General features: G+C 52.0%; 2 protein-coding genes across 3 annotated transcripts; both read left to right on the top strand.

Annotated features, from left to right (window-relative positions):
• Positions 1-1,604: 1,604 nt before the first annotated feature.
• KRT4 (keratin 4) lies at positions 1,605-8,325 on the top strand. The gene is made up of 9 exons (XM_012763161.3): positions 1,605-2,235; positions 3,818-4,032; positions 4,988-5,048; positions 5,427-5,522; positions 6,068-6,232; positions 6,499-6,624; positions 7,048-7,268; positions 7,487-7,521; positions 7,631-8,325. Exons 1-9 carry the CDS (start codon positions 1,717-1,719, stop codon positions 7,816-7,818), a joined length of 1,626 nt encoding a protein of 541 aa, XP_012618615.2. The 5' UTR covers positions 1,605-1,716; the 3' UTR covers positions 7,819-8,325.
• A 6,584-nt stretch (positions 8,326-14,909) lies between these two features.
• Positions 14,910-20,799, top strand: KRT3 (keratin 3). Of its 2 annotated transcripts, none has more exons than XM_076006810.1 (10): positions 14,910-15,667; positions 16,729-16,949; positions 17,525-17,585; positions 17,931-18,026; positions 18,328-18,492; positions 18,920-19,045; positions 19,354-19,574; positions 19,926-19,960; positions 20,396-20,546; positions 20,643-20,799. In XM_076006810.1, the coding sequence occupies exons 1-10, from the start codon at positions 15,014-15,016 to the stop codon at positions 20,797-20,799; spliced, it is 1,887 nt and encodes a 628-aa protein (XP_075862925.1). In that variant the 5' UTR covers positions 14,910-15,013. The 2 variants fall into 2 exon arrangements, with proteins under 2 accessions (XP_075862925.1, XP_075862924.1); XM_076006809.1 differs by having other exon boundaries at positions 20,396-20,624; positions 20,685-20,799.
• Positions 20,800-21,338: the final 539 nt, after the last annotated feature.

Here is a 21,338-nt window from a genome sequence, read left to right as displayed (position 1 = left end):
TCTGCCCCTCTGAGCCCCCAGGCCACCCTCTGCAAGCAAGGCTCATGGTGTTGACTGCATGGAGCCTTTGAGAAGGTTAGTTGATCAAGTGCATGAAGCATCAGCACAGCTCCTGGCACGGAGCTGGTGCTCAGGGGATACTGGCTGAGAGGACGAGTGAAAGTCCAATCCCTTCCCTTGTAGGAGGCGGTCCTGGCTCCAAACTGCTGGACACAGGTAGACTGACCCACCACTCGGGCATTCTCCTTGATGCGGCCCAGGGCCTCTGGTCCTTATGGCCACAGCCCCTGCAGCCCTCTCCACTTACTTAGAGGCCGCCTGGGCAGAGGCAGATCAGAGGTGGGGGCGGGAGGGATTGGGGAAAAGGGGAGCAGAGAGGAGGTAGGGAGGGAGGAGGAGCTGGCTGAGCTCCCGGCCAGTCTGGCTTCTGTGCAGCCTTGTCCCTGGGGCTGGCCACTCTGTCCTCAGCACTGCCTCTGCCCTCTGCCTTTGCATGAGGGAGCCATTGACTTTTGTCCTGGTCTGCCATTGTTCGGGCAGGGGCCCGTGGGAACCATCCAGCGCTGTGATTTGGGGTCATTTCCTCCATGAGGGATGGAGGGGAGGAGGGAGAACACAGATCCACTGAACTTCTCCTCACATCAGCGGCAACAGCAAAGCCCGGGCAGGAGGAGAATGAATGCCTGTCGGCCTCCCATGTGCCGGCACCTTGGGCAAATCATCTAGTATCTGTGGGGAACATATCCCATTTTATAGATGAGAAGATGGGTTGGATGGGTTCAGAGGGGTTAGGCGATCTGCCCAAGGCTACACAGCTAGTTAGTGGCAATGGGTGGGATTTGAACACAGATCTGTTGCACTCAGTGGGGAAGAATTTAAGTTAGGGGTTAAAACTAGTATTTTGCATTTAAAAAACATCATTCTGAGAAAGAACACATAGGTTTCATCATTTTTTCAAAGGGGTCCCCAGCAGTCCCCACAAAGTTTATAAGCTCCTGCCCTGAATGCTGGGACTGTTATGGAAAAACAGAACATGCTTTCCTCCAGGAGTGCCAAGCAAACATCCGAAAACAAACAGAGCAGCAGAGAGCGCAGTCGGGGCCCGCTGGACAGCATGTATCTAGAGTCCTGCAAGCTTGGAAGGGATGCAGGCCTGAGTCCCGAGGGTTGAGGTAGGGAGCTGGGATTTTCTTAGGGGAGGGTTTTTCTCCCCCTCACCTCTGTCTACTCAGTACCTGGCTCCACGCCTGACAGGTTCTTAGTAGCTGTGCACTTGAACCCAGAATTCTGCTGTGTGACAGAATGGGCAATGTGGTGTCTTGTCTGGCACAGGGAGCTGCACTGAGGCTGGTGACATGGAGCGGCAGTGGGTGGGGGCCTGGAGGGCTGGACCCAGACAGGGGCTCTGATCCAGGAGGAGGCCCTGGGGCGCTGGTTCAGGTTCTTCTAGAGGGGAGTGTGATGGGCTCCCATAACCCGTGCCCTCCGAATGACTTCTGTAGGTGTGTTTAGTGACATGCTCAGCAGGTGCGAGAAGCATGGGCCTGTGCCAAAAGCCAAGCCCAGGGATGTTTTAGATTTTTCCCTTTATGCCCCTGCAACCAAGCCCTGCTGCTCCAGCACATATAAGAGACCCAGACTGAGGGCTCCAGCATTCACTGACCTGCCCCTTCGCTTCTCTCTGACAGCTCCAAGCTCACTCTCCTCTCTGCAGCCATGATTGCCAGACAGCAAGGTGTCCGAGGCGGGTCCCGGGGCTTCAGCTGTGGCTCTGCCGTCGTAGGTGGAGGCAAGAGGTCTGCCTTCAGCTCGGTCTCCGTGTCTGGGGGTGCAGGCCGCTGCTCTTCTGGGGGCTTTGGCAGCAGGAGCCTCTACAACCTTGGAGGGAACAAGAGCATTTCCATGAGCGTGGCTGGGTCCCGACAAGGCACCTGCTTTGGGGGTGCTGGAGGCTTCGGCGCTGGCGGCTTTGGTGCTGGAGGCTTTGGTGCTGGTGGCTTTGGTGCTGGTTTTGGCACTGGCAGCTTTGGCGGTGGATTTGGGGGCTCCTTCGGTGGCCGGGGTGGTTCTGGCTTCCCCGTCTGCCCTGCTGGGGGGATCCAAGAGGTCACCATCAACCAGAGCCTGCTGACCCCACTCCACGTGGAGATCGACCCTGAAATCCAGAAAGTCCGGACTGAGGAACGTGAGCAGATCAAGATCCTGAACAACAAGTTCGCCTCCTTCATTGACAAGGTGAGCTGTGTCCTTGGCCAGAGACGGTGGTAGAAGCCAGGGTGCCCGAGCCCAGGGATCTCAGACCTGAGCCTGCCACAGGCGTTGGGAAAACCACTGAACTTCTCTGGGCCTCAATCTTTCAGCTACTGAAGGGGAACCACCACTCTGAGTCTTTCTCTTTTGTCCCCTGGCTTATGGGAAGACGGGATACTCAAGGCAGTTAAATGTCTGGACTTCCCTAGATATGCTGTGTGGTACTGGGCAAGTCATTTGGCTTTTCTGGCTCTAGTCACCCCAGCTATAAAGCAGGTTCATTATTTCTCTGCTTTTTCTCAGATTTTGGCATTGGAAATAACGCAGTTAACTCCGTGAATAATGTAGCTATTGGCACTTCTGTCCTCCGAGCAGAAGAGAACCAAGCTGATTTTGCAAATGAAAAAGGGACTGATTCTCATGACAGGTTCTAGGTCTCTCCAGGACCTTGGGAGCTTCCCTGTTCATTCCCTTGACTTTGGGCAAAACTGCTCATTTCTGGGTCTGTTTGAGAGGAGGAGATGGGTCTCACTTTTCCTTTTGTAGTCCAACTTCCTTTATCATGCAAGGTCTAGAGTTTCAAGTCCTTTGAGCTCAATTAAAGTCAAGTGTGATGGATGATGGTGAGCAGTTCAGCCCCAGAAAGCTGAGTTATCCAAAGATTAATGACTGGACAGGTGGGTGTAGCCTTTTGGTCCAGGAGGCCCTGGCTGGCCCCTTGGATGTATGGGGCAAGAATGAACAACCTTGGAGCAGATTGAGGGGGCATATTTGCTCTTCTTGCTAGTTTGAATAAAGCCATAGTAGCTTCAAGAGGCTTTATTGCAACTATAGGACATTCAGATATGACAGCAAGACCTTGGCTCTTCGGCGCTTCCTTGTCACATCTTACCTCATTTCACCTTTCGTGTTCAAAATGTGATCAGTCTCCCTCACCTCCTTTCCTTTCAATTCCGAAGCACATGAAGTGGTACCGTCATGCTAAGCTGCTACCTTGGTTTATCTGGCTAGACTTTTTATGGAGGGAAAGTTCAGGAAAGTCTCTTGCAGAATGGAGTCTACCTGAGACTCAGAATATGTATAGGGCCTTGGTCATAAATAGCTAATCTCACTTGAGCAGAGGTTCATAGGGACACCCCAGGCCCATTGATAAGGAAGCTTGTTTTAAAAGTCTTTAGGGAATTTATCTGTCCTTTGCCTTGGGTTAGGATCACTTTGAATGCAAGAGCTTCCAGACTGGGGCATCTCCTAATTTTATTTTGTTTTATTATTTCATAGAAGTTTGATGTTATTCTTTAGTAACTCATGCCAGGGCCTTTAGATTCCTGTGGTTAGGCAGTTGCTCTTGCTGCATTGTCAGTCCTGGCATGCTGGCTGTGCTCTGTCTCCACAACCCACGTGGTCCATGTTGGTCCTAGTGAATGATGCCCTGGAGTTGCACCCTGGTGGCTGTACTTGGGTGGCTCTTAGGCCTTGAATCGCCTGGGTTGGTGTTGGCCTTGGCTGGCCCTCCTGCCAAAGCTTCAGGTCCTCATTAGTTGGTTGGTGCCTGTCTTTTCCAATACAGGTGCGGTTCTTAGAGCAACAGAATAAGGTCCTGGAGACCAAATGGAACCTCCTCCAGCAGCAAACGACCACCACGTCCAGCAAAAACCTTGAGCCCTTCTTTGAGACCTACCTCAGTGCACTCAGGCAGCAGCTGGATGCCTTTGCCAATGACAAAGGGCGCCTGCAGTCTGAGCTGAAGACCATGCAGGACAGCGTAGAGGACTTCAAGACCAAGTACGTGGGGAGGAAGGAAGGGACAGCATCTGACATACCTGCCCAGCCCTGCCCCAGCCTCCCTGGGCTCCTCCCCAGTGGTTCAGAATCTCAGGCTCTGAAGAGATCTAGGGGACCAGGAAGGTCCTCTAGTCTGTTTTCTGCGTCCATAGTCACTTTTCATGGGGTGAGGTCTAGTGCCACAAGTTGCCCCAATCAGAAAATTAGTGATAGATCCAGGGATCTGGGTTTGCCATATACCAACAAGATCAGAAATAAAACAAATGAAAAGCAGTATAGCATGGGCAGAAGAATACATGTTGTAGAGAAAGATGGATCTGGTTTGAATACTGATTCCTCACTTACTAGTTGTGTGACCTTGGGTAAGTTACTTAACCTCTCTGAGCTTCAGTTTTCTTCATCTTCAAAATGGGCATGATATTCCTACCTTATGGGTTGTGAGAATTAAATGACATTAAATGAGATAGAGAAAGCATGGAGTCTTGTGTGGTACATATGGCAAGCACCCAATACATAGTAGCTCTTACACTCACTATGGGATGGGACTGACAAAATAAATACCAGCCCTCTCCCTCAATTCATTTACACACCAAACAAAGGGAACTGGAGTATTGGCAGCTTCCTGAGAATTTAATCTTCCAAAATGGCCCAAAGGACAGTCCTTCCATGGACATAAAAACAGCTAGATCATCGCTGGCTCTTCTCCTTACACCTCATGTCTTGAAAACAGTCTTTTCAAAGCTCGGTTTTCATGTGTCTGAATAAACCAGGACCTAGACTGGTACCTTACATATAGTAATTATTTAATAAATGCAGGTTGAATGAATATACGAACAAGTGAAATGGAGTTAATTACCTGGATATTTCTAAATATGTTTGAAAACAGGCAGCAGAGGCCTGAGAAACACTAGCTCACTGTGAGCTTTTGTCTTTTCTTTCCTGTCCCTGTCCCTAGGTATGAAGAAGAGATCAACAAACGCACAGCGGCTGAGAATGACTTTGTGGTCCTCAAGAAGGTATGAGATGAAGGGTGGTGGGGAGAACCTTCAGGGTGCCCCTTCCCCTGGAGAGTGGTCTTTGGCTTAAATCATGGGTTTGGTCCATCTCTGCCTCATCCCCACCTCAGCTGGTACTGTACATATCTATGCAGTCAAAAAAGTGGGTAACCGAACCAGTTTCTAAAGAATTAAGGTTTGGAGGAAAGCCTATTTGGATAATTAACTTCCATGTCTTCTGGTAGCTTTAGGGGCAGAATATGTCAAATAATTGGCCCTTTACCACCTTGCCTGGTGCTGTGTGAATTTTCCTAAACACTGCTAAGAACACCTTTAGGTGTCACTTAACACCCTGTCCCCATTGTAATTCCTGCTCCTTTTCTCCTTCCTCCTCTATAGGACGTGGACGCTGCCTACATGACCAAGGTGGAGTTGGAGGCCAAGGTGGATGGTCTTAATGATGAGATCAACTTCCTGAAGGTCCTCTACGATGCGGTGAGGGCTCCACCCACCCTTCCATTCTGGGAAAGGGGGTGCCCGTCCATGAGGCTGCTGGTTGGGATTCACGGTTCTTTGACAGACTCTGGCTCTCTTATTTCAAGGCAATAGGTTCTTAGCAAGGTCATGGATAGAAAGGTTTGAAGTGAGAAATTCAATTGGGAGGTTCTTAAAACCAGATGCTGATGTAGAAGAGGTGATTAGATCTAAAGACTGCATGGGATGGAATTTATTGCTGTGTAGCCTTTTTCTGGTGAAATGGGCCCATTCCATTCCCTTCTATACAACTTAGTGAGCACCCACTACATTAGACATAGAGTGGCTCATGGTTCCCAGGGACCAGTAAAGACTAGAAGCGTTGCTTTTCTGTCCTGAGATGTCACAGACCACTTGAATCTCTACTTAGAAACCTACCCCTCTCTCCCCTCCCTACATATTGGGAAGGCTGGCTCATGGCTATGTCCATGAAAACAGCAGATATCCGGCATCAGACGTCAGCGAAGGCTCTTCTCGGGGACTGATGTGAGATCCTTGCCTTGCAGGAGCTGTCCCAGATGCAGACCCATGTCAGTGACACATCTGTGGTCTTGTCCATGGACAACAACCGCAACCTGGACCTGGACAGCATCATAGCCGAGGTCCGTGCCCAGTACGAGGAGATCGCCCAGAAGAGCAAGGCCGAGGCTGAGGGGCTGTACCAGATCAAGGTGAGTGGTGTGGATTTCTCACGCGATGCAGGTGTCTTTGGGGGTCTGCTTTGGATGTCCATGAACAGGTAATTGTCAGCTCAAGCCCAAGAGAGGCCAGAAATGAACCAGTTCTCCCAAGCATGGCTGATCCTGTTCTGATTTGGGATTATTTGACAATTTGTGTTATCCCTACCACTTGGGGCTGTTCTAACTGAGTTCACTTGAGAATGGACCCCACCCAAGCACCTCTGATGCCTGGTTCCCTGCATCTCTTTGGGTATTAGGTCCAGCAGCTCCAGATCTCAGTTGACCAACATGGGGACAACCTGAAGAACACCAAGATTGAAATCGCAGAGCTCAACAGGATGATCCAGAGGCTGCGGGCTGAGATTGAGAACGTGAAGAAGCAGGTAGGTGTCACCATCTTCCAGGTGGAGTCCAAGGTCTTCATAGTGGACACGAACTTAAAGCATCAGGCCAGAAGACCCAGAGCTTATCTGTAGGGCATCCAAAGCTCTTTGCCCAAGACATGCTCAGATCTTTTCGGCAGTGTCCTAGTTACCATGTCACGACACCCAGTGCATAGGTTTCTTGGCTCTTCTTCATTGGTTTTTGCTCCTCTTTATCTAATGTCCCACCCTCCCAGTGCAGTGGGGCATTGGTGGGCTCTGGCTGCAGTGAACAAAATGCATAAGAGTCAGGGAAGGTGGTGAGAAGGACAGACAGAATCCTGACATCTTAACCCAAGAAAAGCTGGCCCAAGAGAGGGGACAGGTGTAGAAGCCTTGAAGGCAGGGCACTGCTGACCGCCTGGCCAATGCCCTTGTCCACAGTGCCAGACTCTGCAGACGTCCGTGGCTGATGCTGAGCAGCGAGGCGAGAACGCCCTCAAGGATGCCTATAGCAAACGCACAGAGCTGGAGGCCGCCCTGCAGCGAGCCAAGGAGGAGCTAGCACGGATACTGCGAGACTACCAGGAGCTGATGAGCGTGAAGCTGGCCCTGGACGTGGAGATCGCCACCTACCGCAAGCTGCTAGAGGGCGAGGAGTGCAGGTGGGTGGGGCAGAACTTGTGAGAGGGGCAGAGAGGCCCGGGCCCTGAATTTGCGCCTCTGCTGGGCTGCTTGCTTCAGTGCTGTGCTGGTGCATTATAACCAGGACAGTGTAGATAACAGGTTCCTATTCAGTCCTTAAAATCTGGAGGCTCAAGGATGGAATAGGTGCTTGAGATCTGCTAGTTCTGTGGCTCACTGTCCTTTCTCTTCCCCACAGAATGTCTGGAGAATGCCAGAGCGCTGTGAGCATCTGTAAGTACCTTCTGTCCCTGCAGTGGCCATGTGTTCACCCTGGTCTGGGCCGAGATCCCCGGTCGCTGGCACTGTTGGAATAACTGTGTCCTTTGCCTCTTTCTTGCAGCCATGGTTGGAGGTGGCTCCAGTGCTGGAGGCATCGGCAGAGGATTAGGAAGCTCCTCCGGGTTTGGCCTGGGTGGTGGCTTTGGCTCCGGCTCTGGAAGCGGCTTTGGATTTGGTGGTGGTGTCTCTGGCAGTTCCAGCAGCAAGATCATCTCTACCACCTCCCTGACCAAGAAATCCTACCGGTAGAGGAGACGAGGTCCTGCAGCCCCCTGAGCCCAGCCGGGCCCAACCCTGGTGTCTCTTTGCTCCCTTTGCCTGGCCTCACTACTCCCTACCCTGCGGCTTGTCTTACCAGTGCCACCTCCACTCTCCCCTGGGCTCTCTCTGCTCCAGGATGATCTTCTGTGCTGGGACAGGGACTCTGTCCTCTTGGAGTTTGGCAGCCTTTTCTTGATTTGGGCCTGGAGACCCACCTGGAATGGGATGGGTGTCAGCTGACTTTTCACCTGCCATGGACAGAGGAGAAAATGACCAGGAGCTTCATCTCCAAATTATCAGGGTCACATATGTCCCCTCCAATGCCATCTCCCACCAGATCCTGGATGTTCATCTATACCAGACCAAACTCATTGTCCATTTCCTTGCAACTGGCCCCGCAAGGTTAGGACAAGAACCACTCAGTGCCTCATTCTACTCTCTCATTCCCTCTCTCCATCTTCAGGTGAATCTTCAATAAAACGCTTTTGTCATTCATTCCGAGCAAGTGTCTTTTTTTCCCTGGGGAGAAGTCTCTAGAATCCTGTATAACCAGATAATTTTGGTGAAAGTAGGTACTGGGAGTCTGAAGGATCTGTCTATGCAGATCAAGGTCATCCACTCATTTCTCAGGTTGCCCAGATTATCGAGTGAGAAGTGAGTGTGTAGAGGCTGCAGGCTGCCTACGGGGCAGTGTACAGGCTCAAGACCAGCACTTATACAAGCATTGCCTGCTGTAGGGTGACCCAGGGCAGCACCATCTCAGTGCTGATCCTGGAGGAAGCCTGGAGGGAAGGTGCCCAAGTCTGCAGGTGGGTGGTGTGTAACCGGTGTGAGGACAGGCAGTCCAGGGGTCTCCGTTTACCAAAGAGCAAGAGGCTATGGAGATTACGAGAGTGTTTATACTCAGTGTCTAGCAAGGCCTCCTGTGTTTGTGAACTTCCATGCATGGGGCTAAATCTCACTGGACCAACAAGGCTTTCCGGAATCTGTTCCAAGAGTCAACAAGGTCACGGTTGTTGGCTGGAGGAGTGCAAGTATGTAGTTCTCCTGGAGCTTTCATGGATTACTCACCTCCGGCCTCTTCCAGGGTACCTGGGGATGTGTCCGAGTGCTGTCCCTGAGTGGCAGGAGAGTGGCGGAGGTAGGCAGGTCTTCTGGAGCAGCTGCCTGACTGCAGGGGTGTGGGGAGGACAGATAGGGGGAGGGTCTGAGTAGAGCCTCTAAGGACACCCTTTTTCTCTGCTGGACTCATTCTGAGATACCTGGAGCAGCGCGATCACCCTTTTTCCAGAGAAGGACTTCCCAGCTCCCCGGGTGCAGCTTGACCTAAATCCCTGCTACTGTGGATGCAGAATCCACTCTTTCTTTTGGCCACCCGGTTGTTGCCTCCCTCCCTTGACTGCCAGGGAGTTCCTCTAGACTCCGACTTCTGCAGTGCAGTGCCCACGGGGCCTAACTGTGTGCAGAGAGAAGGGCACTGGTTTGCCCAGGGCCAGTCCCTGCTCAGGAAGCCCCTGCAGACCCAAGGCAGGCTTGGGGCTGCCCCGCCTCTGGGAAAGCAGGGGCAGAGCAGCAAGGGGTTAATCTCAGGGGTTTGTGCTCTCTGGGCAGGGCTTTTACCTTGAGCAGCCGCTCCCTGGGCTGGCTCTGTCCTTCTCAAGCCTGGTCCTAATCTCCCCATTGTCTCAGGGTTCTTTGAGCCCGTGTGTCAGAACAGGAAGTCAGGCAGCTCTGATTTCTTCTCACCACGATACCCCTCCCCTGGGAAAATGCTGCATTGGCTCGCTCTTTGGGTTTCTGGGGTGAGGAGGAGGAATTAAGGGGTTGGAAGCAGGGGCAGAGTTTCTCAAGTTCACACCCCAGGAGGCTGCAGTGGTGTTGGCCACGCTGAGGGGCGAGGAGGGGGGGGCGGGAAGCGTCTCCCATGCCCCCGCCTGGGAGGGTGGGTGCAGACAGCCTGAGCAGCCTGGGCTCTCGGGGCCCTTCGGCTGAACTCAGCAATAAGGCAGCAAAGCCAGGCCATGGATTACGTATGCAGGCATGTCTTAGAATAAATGTGTTTGTATTTGTAGGCAAATGGCCGTATGAGTGTGTTTGTGTTTGTTATTGATATAAAAAGACTCTTGTTTTACATAAAAGAGGAAAAGCACTCATGTTGGCCTCTATTTCCAGAACAGTCCAGGAGAGTGGATCCTGGCCTTAATCCACAGGTTTTTGTTTGTTTGTTTTTGAGACAGAGTCTCACTCTGTTGCTTGGGCTAGAGTGCTGTGGCATCAGCCTAGCTCACAGCAACCTCAAACTCCTGGGCTCAAGCAATCCTACTGCCTCAGCCTCCCGAGTTGCTGGGACTACAGGCACGAGCCACCATGCCCGGCTAATTTTATATATATATTAGTTGGCTAATTAATTTCTTTCTATTTTTATAGTAGAGACAGCGTCTCGCTCAGGCTGGTTTTGAACTCCTGACCTTGAGCAATCCGCCCGCCTTGGCCTCCCAGAGTGCTAGGATTACAAGTGTGAGCCACCGCGCCCAGCCCCGGCTAATTTTTTCTATATATATTAGTTGGCCAATTAATTTCTTTCTATTTATAGTAGAGACAGGGTCTTGCTCTTGTTCAGGCTGGTCTTGAACTCCTGATCTGGAGCCATCTGCCTACCTCCCAGAGTGCTAGGATTACAGGTGTAAGCCACTGTACCCGGCCAACTATAACTTCTTTGATGGCAGGGACCATGACATTATTCATCTTGATATCCCAGGGCCACTGTGCTTGCCATAGAGTAGCTCTTTAACAAATGTTGACTAAATGAATGAAAAAGTATTTATTGAGTGTTCAGTCTGTGCAAGAATTAGACTCTGCTTTCAAGGAGCTTTCAATTACTTTCAATAATATCTAGGTAAAAACATGCACATAAATAACTTGATAACCACAAAGATAGATGAGTGACCCTGGGAGTTAGAAACAAAGGCTATGGAAGTTGGGGGGGGGTGGGAGGAAGAATTAGTTCTAGTCTTGGGTGAGGGGCTTGTTAATCACAGGAGACTGCTATTAGTTCCATTTTACAGATGAGAAAACAGGCTTGGAGGGTTTTAATAACTTGCTCATGATTGCACAGTAAGTAAGAAGCAGAGTCAGGATTCGAACCCAGGACTACCCAGGCCCATTGGCAGGAGTTTGAGACTGGAGGCTGAAGGGCCCCAGTTAGGGTTGCTCTTCTGTCAGTGCTGCAAGGGTTCCAAGAACCTACTTGTACGCAAGTGTCTGTAGCTGGAATGAATACTATGTCTTTTCACTCATGTGTATTACCATTTCCCAAAGTATGTGATTAGAAATTGCATTTTTACTTAAAAGTATTGCTGAATTCATGGTAAAAATATACACTCTCAAAGGATATTGAAAGTATAAGTTCTGACAAGTGTGGAGATCAGTACAATTTTTTTGTGTTAAAAGGGGACTTCAGACCCATAGAGGTGTAGACGCCATATGGTGATGGACAGGTGATGGAGGGCCCTGCCCACCCCAACTTCACTGACCCCATGAAGAGGAGTCAGGCCCCCACTGGATGGAGCAGACGCATTAAAGCTACCATGTTTCCCCGAAAATAAGACAGGATCTTATATTTATTTTTCCTGAAGAAGACACCCTAGGGCTTATTTTTAGGGGATGTGTTATTTTTTTTAAGTACAGTACAACAATCTACATTTATTCAAATATAGTTAAGTCATCCTCTTCTGGAACATCATCATAACTCTCCAAACCCCGAATTCCATCCTGAATTTCTTGCAACTCTATTTCCTTTAGAACCATTGGCCCCAATATCTCATGTCGAGCTCTCATGGGGCAGATGAGAAGGGGTGCTCATCTTCTTTATCTCTTCATGACAAAATGCATGGGTTGTGCAGATACACTGCGTAGCCATGCCCATCAGTAGGTCTTATTTTGGGTGTAGGGCTTCTATTGCGCAAATGCTTAGAAATCCTGCTAGGGCTTATTTTATGGGTAGGTCTTATTTTCGGGAAAACACGGTGGATCCACTAAGACCTCCGTTGGGTCCAGGTGGTGCCTTGCTGGCCTGGGCAAGTCAGGAGATTTGATGAATCGCCTTGCACAGGGATCCTGAGGAGTAGGAGAGGCCAGTGATGTCTGCCCCGAGGCAGAGGAGGGGACTGGAGAGCCTCCTGCTGCAGCACCTGTGAGTGTCTGATTTTATACGTTGCAATCCAGTGACTCACCCTTTTCTCCAGAGAGAAAGCACTTAAGATACTTAGTTAATAACTTCAGATAATCCAGGTGTTGGGGGTGAGTGTAAGCCAACTCTGTTTTCTCAAAATATTTATCAGGTCCTCCATATTCAGAGGGCTGGGTCCAATCATCAAGAATTTCAAGTCGTCTACGGCCATACCTCCCTGTTGCTGGCTGCCTCCCTCTTCCATCACGCCCTTCACTCATGACTGAGCAGAACTGGCATCCTGGTCTTGCTGATGTATCCCCCAGTCTCTGTTTTGCTGCCTGTCCCCTCCACCACCAAGCCCTGCCTTCTCTGCTATGCCAACCCCCAGGGTAAGTATGCATTATGCCCTTCTTCCCACTCCTTTCCCCATCTGCAGGGGACGTCCCACACAGGGACTAGTTGATGACAATGGCAGCTGTCCTTTGCTTTTCAAGTTAATTCCTCTAAAGGAACGACCAGCACGGTTCAGAATCAGTGGGCTCTGGCAATGGCTGGGGTCTCCCCCAGTGGGGGCACTAAGGTACCCTGATTCAAGTGGGTTTGGGAATTCCTAGAGAGCCATCGCCCTGGCCTTGAGTCCCCATATCTGGCCATGCAGCAGCCTCATTTCTGTCTGGCATGAGTCGGCCCTCCATCCTGCTTTTTTAAATATTAAAAGAAAGAATATGGCCTAATTCTTGTGATGTGTTTCTTGGAACACTGACAGAGATTTCATTCATCTAGCTATGTCCCTGTGAGATCCAGAGGGCTGAGATCACTGATGACGCTGAAACACAGAGTTTCGCTACCTTGGTCATGGCTAGTCATAGGGAGGATCTGGTCCAGCCTGGGTTTGGTTAATTTCCTCTGAGGGACCATAGAGGAGAGGGGTCTGTGTGGCCAGCCTCTGAGCCTGGGCTGACTCCACATTCCGTTCAGCCCTGGGCAGCAGCTGTGGAAGACCAGGGGCATGAGTCAGAAATGCTGGAGAGGGGATCCCAGCCACACCAGGGGCAGATAGTGTGACCTCAAATGCCCAGTCAACCTCAACTTGATTCTGCGATTGATTGATTCTTGATGGATTGGCTCTTGATTCTGTGATTCTACATTTTTTCCCACTGGAGAGGAAGTGATACTCATTTTGCATATATGTTTTTCTAAATCTGAACACGAAATTTGAGAAGTCTGTACTTCTCATGTTAAAATGATCTCAATTAGCTTGGGCTACCACACGTAATGGGAGTTGGACTGGCATTCAGCCAGTTTTATCTGGTTGGAATACAGTATAAGGGCTTAATTAATTCATTAATAATTGATTGACATTAACTTATTCAACCAACCAACCATTGTGAGCACCTATATTATCGGCAAAGCACCGTGCTTCTGGTCCAGGGGATCCAGTGTACTAATGAGACTGAGCGCCTGGTAACTTTATGGTTTTATCCTGGGGAAGGGGCTGGGATGTCACACAGCACATAGGGGGTAACGTATGGGAGTGAAAGGGACAAAATGGGAGAACCAGGGCATGGAAGAAAATTTCATTTCCTTCCCACTTGGGCCACCCCCCACCCAGCCCTACCCGATGAGTATTGAAGTCCCTGTCCTTTCCTTCTTTCTCCCAATTCTGGAGGGTCTCCAGAACACAGGCTGCACCCTTGGCAGGGTCTAATATGTAGCGGGCAGAACACAAAAGGCCTGTCCTGGAGAGATAAGCAGCTGACTTGGCAGGCTCCAGAGCTGCGAGGGATGGTTTCCTCTCGGGCAAACCGAGCCTGGTGCCTAAGCCTTTGAAACGCACCAGGCTGACAGACTGTCAGGCTTTTGGAGCAGACATGCAGACATGCTCACCAGTGCTGCCATCTCGGCCAGATCTGGCCTCCTGGGGCTGGGGATGGCTCTCAGGAGCACGCCCTTCACAGGAGAATGGTCCCACAGGGGCTCCTGTGTCGTACCCATGACTGGGTCTCCAGGGCTTTGCACAGTGTCTGGCACGTTAGGCAATCTGTAAATATTAGTTGAATTTGCTGTTGAATTGACGTTTGAGTTTCCTGTTCCCTGAGACTTAGGCTAAAACCAGAGAAATGCCAAAATGTGGAGAGCAAGAAAGGAAACCATAGAGAAACCAAGATGCGTAATAGTGTACGGTTTCTCTGGGAAGCGTTCACAACAAACCAACAAACGTTTGGCATGCTGGACTTTGCCAATGTCTGATCAACATGCGCAGGTATTGACTTCACTTTTTCTCAGAAGACAGTCATAACCAAAAGGCCACTGGTTCCTGAACTAACGCTTGGGAGAGAGGCGGAACCCAGGAGTTCTAGGCTTTGCTTCCAGGAATGGAGAAGGAGAGGTCACCACTTCACCCCCAAGCCCAGCACAGAGTTGAGCACACAGTGGGCACTCAGCCACCACGTGCAGGCTGGGGAGCGGGTCGTATCACCCCTTCTGTTGAGACGCTTGCCCACAGTTGTGGGTGGGCTTCTCTGTCTCCACGATTCCGAGAACCAGAACCGCCCCCACCCCACCTTCCACTCCATCCTTTCCAGAGCTGAGTGCAGCCCTGGCAGGGCCCTCGGGCAGCTGATAGGCAGAGAGACAGCTGCTGGGCACCCGACGCAGGTCAGCGAGCTTCCTGAGTCCCATGAACAAAGCTAGGAGGCAGCCATGCCCAAGCACGGGGCAACGCCAGGCACCACCCCTGCCAGGCAAGCCTGCCACCCTAGCACTTTTACCGTTTCAGATTATTTTCAAGGTGTGTTTGGTAGCCTGGAACAAACTTATTGCCTTAGAGGCAAACCCAACCCATAAATATTTGGGATTAATTATCTCTCCTTCGTTTGAGCCCAACAACCTCCTCAAACATATATAAAGGGATTTATTTTGCACAGGTCTTCAGAGTTCCCCTCCTTCTTCCTCTGACTCTCAGTGTCCCTGCTTGACTCTCACACATTTCTCTTCGTTGAGCTCCTCACCATGAACAGACAAGTCTGCAGGACATCTGGTGGCGGGAGCCAGGGCTTCTCCGGCCGCTCTGCTGTGGTCTCCGGCAGCACCAGGATGAGCTGTGTGGCCCGCTCTGGGGGAGCCAGCGGAGGGGCCTGTGGGTTCCGGAGTGGAGCAGGTGGCTTTGGCAGTCGCAGCCTCTACAACCTGGGAGGCAACAAGAGCATCTCCATCAGTGTGGCAGGTGGTAGCTCCCGGGCTGGTGGCTTTGGTGGAGGGCGTAGCAGCTGTGGCTTTGGTAGCGGTTATGGAAGTGGCTTTGGGGGAGGTTATGGAGGTGGCTTTGGTGGTGGTAGAGGAATGGGAGGTGGCTTTGGGGGAGCTGGTGGCTTTGGAGGGGCTGGTGGCTTTGGAGGAGCTGGTGGTTTGGGTGGTCCTGGTGGCTTTGGTGGGCCTGGTGGCTTTGGAGGAGCTGGTGGTTTGGGTGGTCCTGGTGGCTTTGGTGGGCCTAGTGGGTTTGGTGGTCCTGGTGGCTTCCCTGGGGGAATCCAGGAAGTGACTGTCAACCAGAGCCTCCTGCAGCCCCTCAATGTGGAAATCGACCCCCAGATTGGGCAAGTAAAGGCCCAGGAGCGGGAGCAGATCAAGACTCTCAACAACAAGTTCGCCTCCTTTATCGACAAGGTAATGAAGCTCTGACTTTGCCCTCATTCCTAGGCTGGGGACTTTGTATTTGACCTCTGGACACAGAGTTTAAATATGTCCCGAATGGGCCAGGCTAGAGGGGAAGGATTCAGGCAGAACTCTAGGGTGCTGAAGGGTCGTCCACATAGGTAAGTGAGTGGAGCTGTGAAAAGAAAATAGTCCCCTGTTTGGACCCAAACACCATTGAATCTTGCCTGTCTGAACAAGTGAATTCCCAACCTGTGGCCTTATTTAGGCCTGGGCTGGCAGAGCTGGCAGCCCAAGGCAAGGACCACAGCCCGTGGCAGGGCTGGGTCTACCCAGAACTGGGGGCTTTCCAAACATGAGCCGTCCCCTGAGGCTCTCCAGGAGGCCTTTCCTCTGCATGCTGCTGTGCCGTGCAAGCGAAGCTGGCGCCCTGGAGAAGGGATTAAGGAGGCATAAGTAGAACTTTAGTCTCACGGAGCTATGGAGAAGTGGGCAACTTACTTTGCACCCCTCCTCAACCTAGACAGGAAGAGAAAGGTGCTTGCTTCGCCAGGCCAGGACAGCTCAGGTGGGGCTGCCACTCTTCCGAACTCAAGAAAGGTGCTGTCCTGCTGACTGTGGCATGTCAGTGTCATTTCCCAGTGATTCACAGCCTTCAAAAGGCTGGAGCGTCAGTGGAGTCTTAGGTGGAAATGAAGCTGTTGAGGTCTATGTACATTTCTGCAGAGTGCACTGAAGTTTTGGAAGTTGAGATAGAGTCATGAAGTCCCCAGGAACATCAAGGGGTTATCTTTACAATTCTTTTCCTTTTCAGGAAAGGGCTGCTTCTAGTTACCCCTGCCCTTCTCTCCTTCCTTGGTAACTTTCTAAACCATGCTCTGTGATTAGTGTCCTGACTGATCAACCATTTGACCATAATCTCCCCAGCTGTAGTAGGAGCCTCTCTTTGCCTCCTGTCTAGGCCTTTGTGCTGGGGGAGCACAGGTTACAGAAACCCGGTCTTACCTGAGCTAAAGCCCTCCTCTCTTCTGCTACAAGTGCTGCCCCATGTTGCTGTCCCCAATGCATTGCAGGTGCGCTTCCTGGAGCAACAGAACAAAGTCCTGGAGACCAAGTGGAACCTGCTCCAGCAGCAGGGCACACACTCCACCACAGGCACCAACAACCTTGAGCCTCTTTTTGAGAACCGCATCAACTACCTGCGGAGTTACCTGGACAGCATCCTGGGGGAGAGAGGCCGCCTGGACTCGGAGCTGAGGAACATGCAGGACCTGGTGGAGGACTTCAAGAAGAAGTGAGTGACATGGCAGGAGTGGGATGATGCCATGGGCCATCCTGTCTCAGAGTCCCAGCCCTTTCTGCATTCCTCCTGACTGCTGGGCAGTGTGTCACCTGGCCTGTTCCCCTCTCCTTACCTTCATGGAGGACAGCTTGGTTCAATTAGGCTCCCCTTGCCTTTCTTCTCTAGGCATAGTCCTTTACAAATAAAGTTGTGGAAAAAGAGGGATGAGTTCAGAGTTGATGAAGCTCTTCCTCAGGAGCCAGGTTGAGGAAGATCCTGGTTCTAGGATCAGAAAGATTCTGAGCCAACTCATGGTACCATGCCCAACCAGGAGGTCTGCCTGGGACTGAGGGGTTTCCCAGAGCACAGAACTTTTAGTGCTAAAACCTAGACAGTTTGCCTGGGCCAATTGGGATGGTTGGTCCCCCTAACTAATAGGGAGGTCTCAAGAGGATGTGTTCACCTTAGAGCAGCGGGATAGGGATGCAGGGGTGGAAGAGATGAACTTCCAGGGCTTCAGGAAGGAAACAGTGGGGTTTACAACCACCTGAAACCCAAACTCAGCTATTTCTTTTTAACTCTGACAGGTATGAGGATGAAATCAATAAACGTACAGCTGCTGAGAATGAATTTGTGACCCTGAAGAAGGTAAAGGCTGTGTGTAAGGTTTTGGGCGAGGGGCCGCAGGTTGCTGGCTGGGTTGGGGGAATCTCCTTACTCCACTGCCACAGAGCTGCCAAGTTCAGGCCTTTGGAGCAATGACAGCAGCCAGCTTCATCTTAATCTGGAAGATCCCTAAAAGAGTCAGTTTATTGGTCTTCAGCTTTTCAGTGGGATTAAATGTAAACCATCCCAGTGAGATGCGAATCGTGGAGACCAGTCTTGAACAAGGACCATCACCAGGACTGGTCCTTCCTGGCTCTCTCTCACTGCATTTGCAGTTTGTTGTTTGTTCCTTGGGGGAATAGGGCCTTTATGCACCTGTCTTCTTAGGATGTGGATGCCGCATATATGAACAAGGTGGAGCTTCAGGCCAAGGTGGATGCCCTGATGGATGAGATCAACTTCTTGAGGACCCTCTACGATGCGGTGAGGATGTTACCTACTAAGAGGCAAGGGAGGGTGAGAGGTTTCCAGATTTGAGGCTGGGGCATTTTGGTGTCTAGGCCCCAGAAGGCTATCTAGGATGAGCCTAGAGATGAGGCCCCTAGCAGGGATCCTGCAGGATGGGACACAGACCTGGAATCCTCTGTGTGTGTGGGGCAGGGTGGGAAGATGCACATTTAGAGCTAAGAGTCAGTGAATGAGACCATTGATTGGGCATCTCCCCAGGTCTCTGTGTGCTTGTGCAGAGACCCTGAAAGTGAATAGGCTCCTTCTGTGTTGGCAGGAGCTGTCCCAGATGCAGAGCCATGTCAGTGACACGTCTGTGGTCCTGTCCATGGACAACAACCGCTGCCTGGACCTGGACAGCATCATAGCTGACGTCCGTGCCCAGTACGAGGACATCGCCCAGAGGAGCAAGGCTGAGGCCGAGGCCCTGTACCAGACCAAGGTGGGTGGTAGGCACCTCTTGGAGGAGCCATGGGAGTCTCAGAGGCTATGGACTATGGGACAGCTGGATGGTGAGTTCCCAGTGGTCACTGGTGGAATCTCTCTGTGTTCTACCCTCTGGAGACATCTCTGTAATGGTTGTTCAGCTGCACAAAGTCTTTTCCCCAGGGTGGAGGTGGTGGGATGGACTCTAGCTTGCTCAGGGACTGCAGGGTAAGAAAATCTTGTACTATAACAACACAGATGTTCTTTTCCTTCATGCCTTGGAGGTGTCCCTGCTGGAATTGACAATGCTGAAATTGACACAATTCAGTGTAATTTCAGCAAATGCTTATTGAACTTCTCAAGGTTTGGGGGGTGATGTTGGGGTTACAGAAACAAGTCAGGCAAAGCTGCATCAATACCACATCTTCCCTTCTGTTCTCTAGCTGGGAGAGCTGCAGACCACGGCTGGCAGACATGGGGATGACCTAAGGAGCACCAAGAGTGAGATCGTGGAGCTCAACAGGATGATCCAGAGGCTGCGTGCAGAGATTGAGAATGTCAAGAAGCAGGTGGGATGGCCATGGATGCTGGTGCTGGGGCTGACTGGTGAGGGCTGGGGGCAAGGATCTCAGGACTCCTAGCCTGGAACGGACTTTTGAAGGTCATCTCAGGCAGCATCAGCTTCCAGGGAGTTCAAAGATCAAGCCAGTGTAGATGGCTGGCTAATCCAATGGACAATATCTCCATGGATGGAAACAAGATGGTGGTACTAGGGGAGGTGGGATGTTCCCTGACTTTAAGATGGAATAATTCATTGTAAGGTGCAGAGGACCTGGGACCCTCTTACTGTGCTCAGCCCTTCTACTTCTTGCCCCAGAATGCCAACCTGCAGACGGCCATTGCAGAAGCTGAGCAGCGTGGGGAGATGGCCCTCAAGGATGCCAACGCCAAGCTCCAAGAGCTGCAGGCTGCCCTACAGCAGGCCAAGGATGACCTGGCCCGGCTGCTGCGTGACTACCAGGAGCTGATGAACGTGAAGCTGGCCCTGGACGTGGAGATTGCCACCTACCGCAAGCTGCTGGAGGGCGAGGAGTACAGGTGAGCCTCCAGTCCCATCTCCCCACATCCCCTAACCCAAGCCATATGTGGAGGGCCAGATAAGTGAGCAAGTAAATGGGCATGGAGGCCTGCTGTGCAAAGAGAGGCCACCATCTTCCATGGGCCTTGCAGAGAAGCACTTGTCTCCACCAGACCACTCCCTCCACAGGTAGCCAAAGCGCATATGCACCCAGTGCTTACAGGGTCTCCTTGTCATGGCCCATAGAAGGGTGGAGAAAGTTTACTGACCTGCCAGGCTTCTGAGTTCAGTTCTGGTTGCTATTCATCACCTGGATCTGTGGACTTGTTGGAGATGTGATGGAGCTATATTTCTCTTGCTTTCTCAAACAGGATGTCTGGAGAGTGCCCGAGTGCTGTCAGCATCTGTAAGTAGCCAAAGTAGCTGTGACAATGACAGTTAATGCTGAAATATCTGCACTAACACAGGGATATAGCTACTAATTTAAAAATATTCCCATGGAAGTTGGAGGGGTATTCTGAGAGTGGAGGGACAGTGGATTGGCTTTTGCAATTCTTCTGGATTCAGAGCACTTTTAATAGGTCTAGGTGGCCAATTGGGAATATCAATGGGAGGAGAAATTCCAATGGGAGGCTGGATAACCTCTAAGGGGTTCATCAAGACTCGGGTATGTGGGAGGAACCATTGGATAATTCATAACGACTTAACACCGTGGGCGTTAGAATGGCTCACGGTGGTCATCAGGTGCAAAGCAGTGGTGATCCCAACCATCCTGGGCCCAGGGGGTCATTGGCTAATGACAATCGGGCGCTGATGGCTGTCCTGTCCTCTCTCCCTGCAGCGGTGGTCAGCAACAGCAGCACGACTTCCGCCTCGGCAGGGGGTTACGGAGGAGGCTACGGCGGTGGCTTGGGAGGTGGCGCAGGCAGCGGCTTCGGCCGGGGCGGCGGCAGCGGGTTCGGGGGCGGCAGCGGGTTCGGGGGCGGCAGCGGGTTCGGGGGCGGCAGCGGGTTCGGGGGCGGCAGCGGGTTCGGCACCGGCGGCAGCGGGTTCGGCACCGGCGGCAGCGGGTTCGGCGGCGGCACCAGCGGCGGGTTCGGCACCGGCGGCGGGTTTGGCGGCGGCAGCAGCTTTGGCTCCGGCTCCGGGGGTCGCTGTGGAGTCAGCGGCGGAGGCTTCAGCTCGGGCAGCAACCGGGGAGGCAGCGTCACGTTCTCCCAGTCCTCCCAGCGCTGCTCCAGATAAAGAACGGGCCTCAGCACCGCAGCCAGCCCAGCGCCTGCGCCCCATCGCTCCCCGCCATCAGCAACACCCCAGCGCCACCCACCTGTCCCCAAGGGAGCCGCTCTTGGTCGCTGGAAAGCCGGGGCCTCTTGCTCCTCCATCCAGAGCCCTGGCCGAGCCCAAACACGAGAATTTCAGGCTGTCTTCCTTGCGGCTCCAGCCTGTGCCTGTGATTGTCTGGGTGTGGCCCCAGCCACCACCTTCTGCTGTCCTTAGGGTCCCCTGCCTGGGTGGGGTGGTCAGCACGGCTCTGATGTATGTAACAGGCAGTCCCCTCTGCCCACTAGCCTCCCAATAAAGTGCACTGTTGCACACCAGGCTCTGAGTATTGTCTCCACACGCTTCTCCCCGCTGGACCGACTTTTCTGGTCACCCACTCCCCCAACCTCCCTACCCTTTGCTTCTGCCACTTGGGCATTGTGGTGTGCAGAGCACCTGGACTACTGTTCCTCTGAGACGAAGGCAGTTCGTCCCCACTGCCCATTGTAAGATGTTCATTT

The sequence above is a fragment of the Microcebus murinus genome, chromosome 10 (assembly GCF_040939455.1).
Source record: "Microcebus murinus isolate Inina chromosome 10, M.murinus_Inina_mat1.0, whole genome shotgun sequence".
Lineage (NCBI taxonomy): Eukaryota > Metazoa > Chordata > Mammalia > Primates > Cheirogaleidae > Microcebus > Microcebus murinus.
Note: the sequence above shows the minus strand (reverse complement) of the source record. Positions and strands in the feature narration are given on the sequence as shown.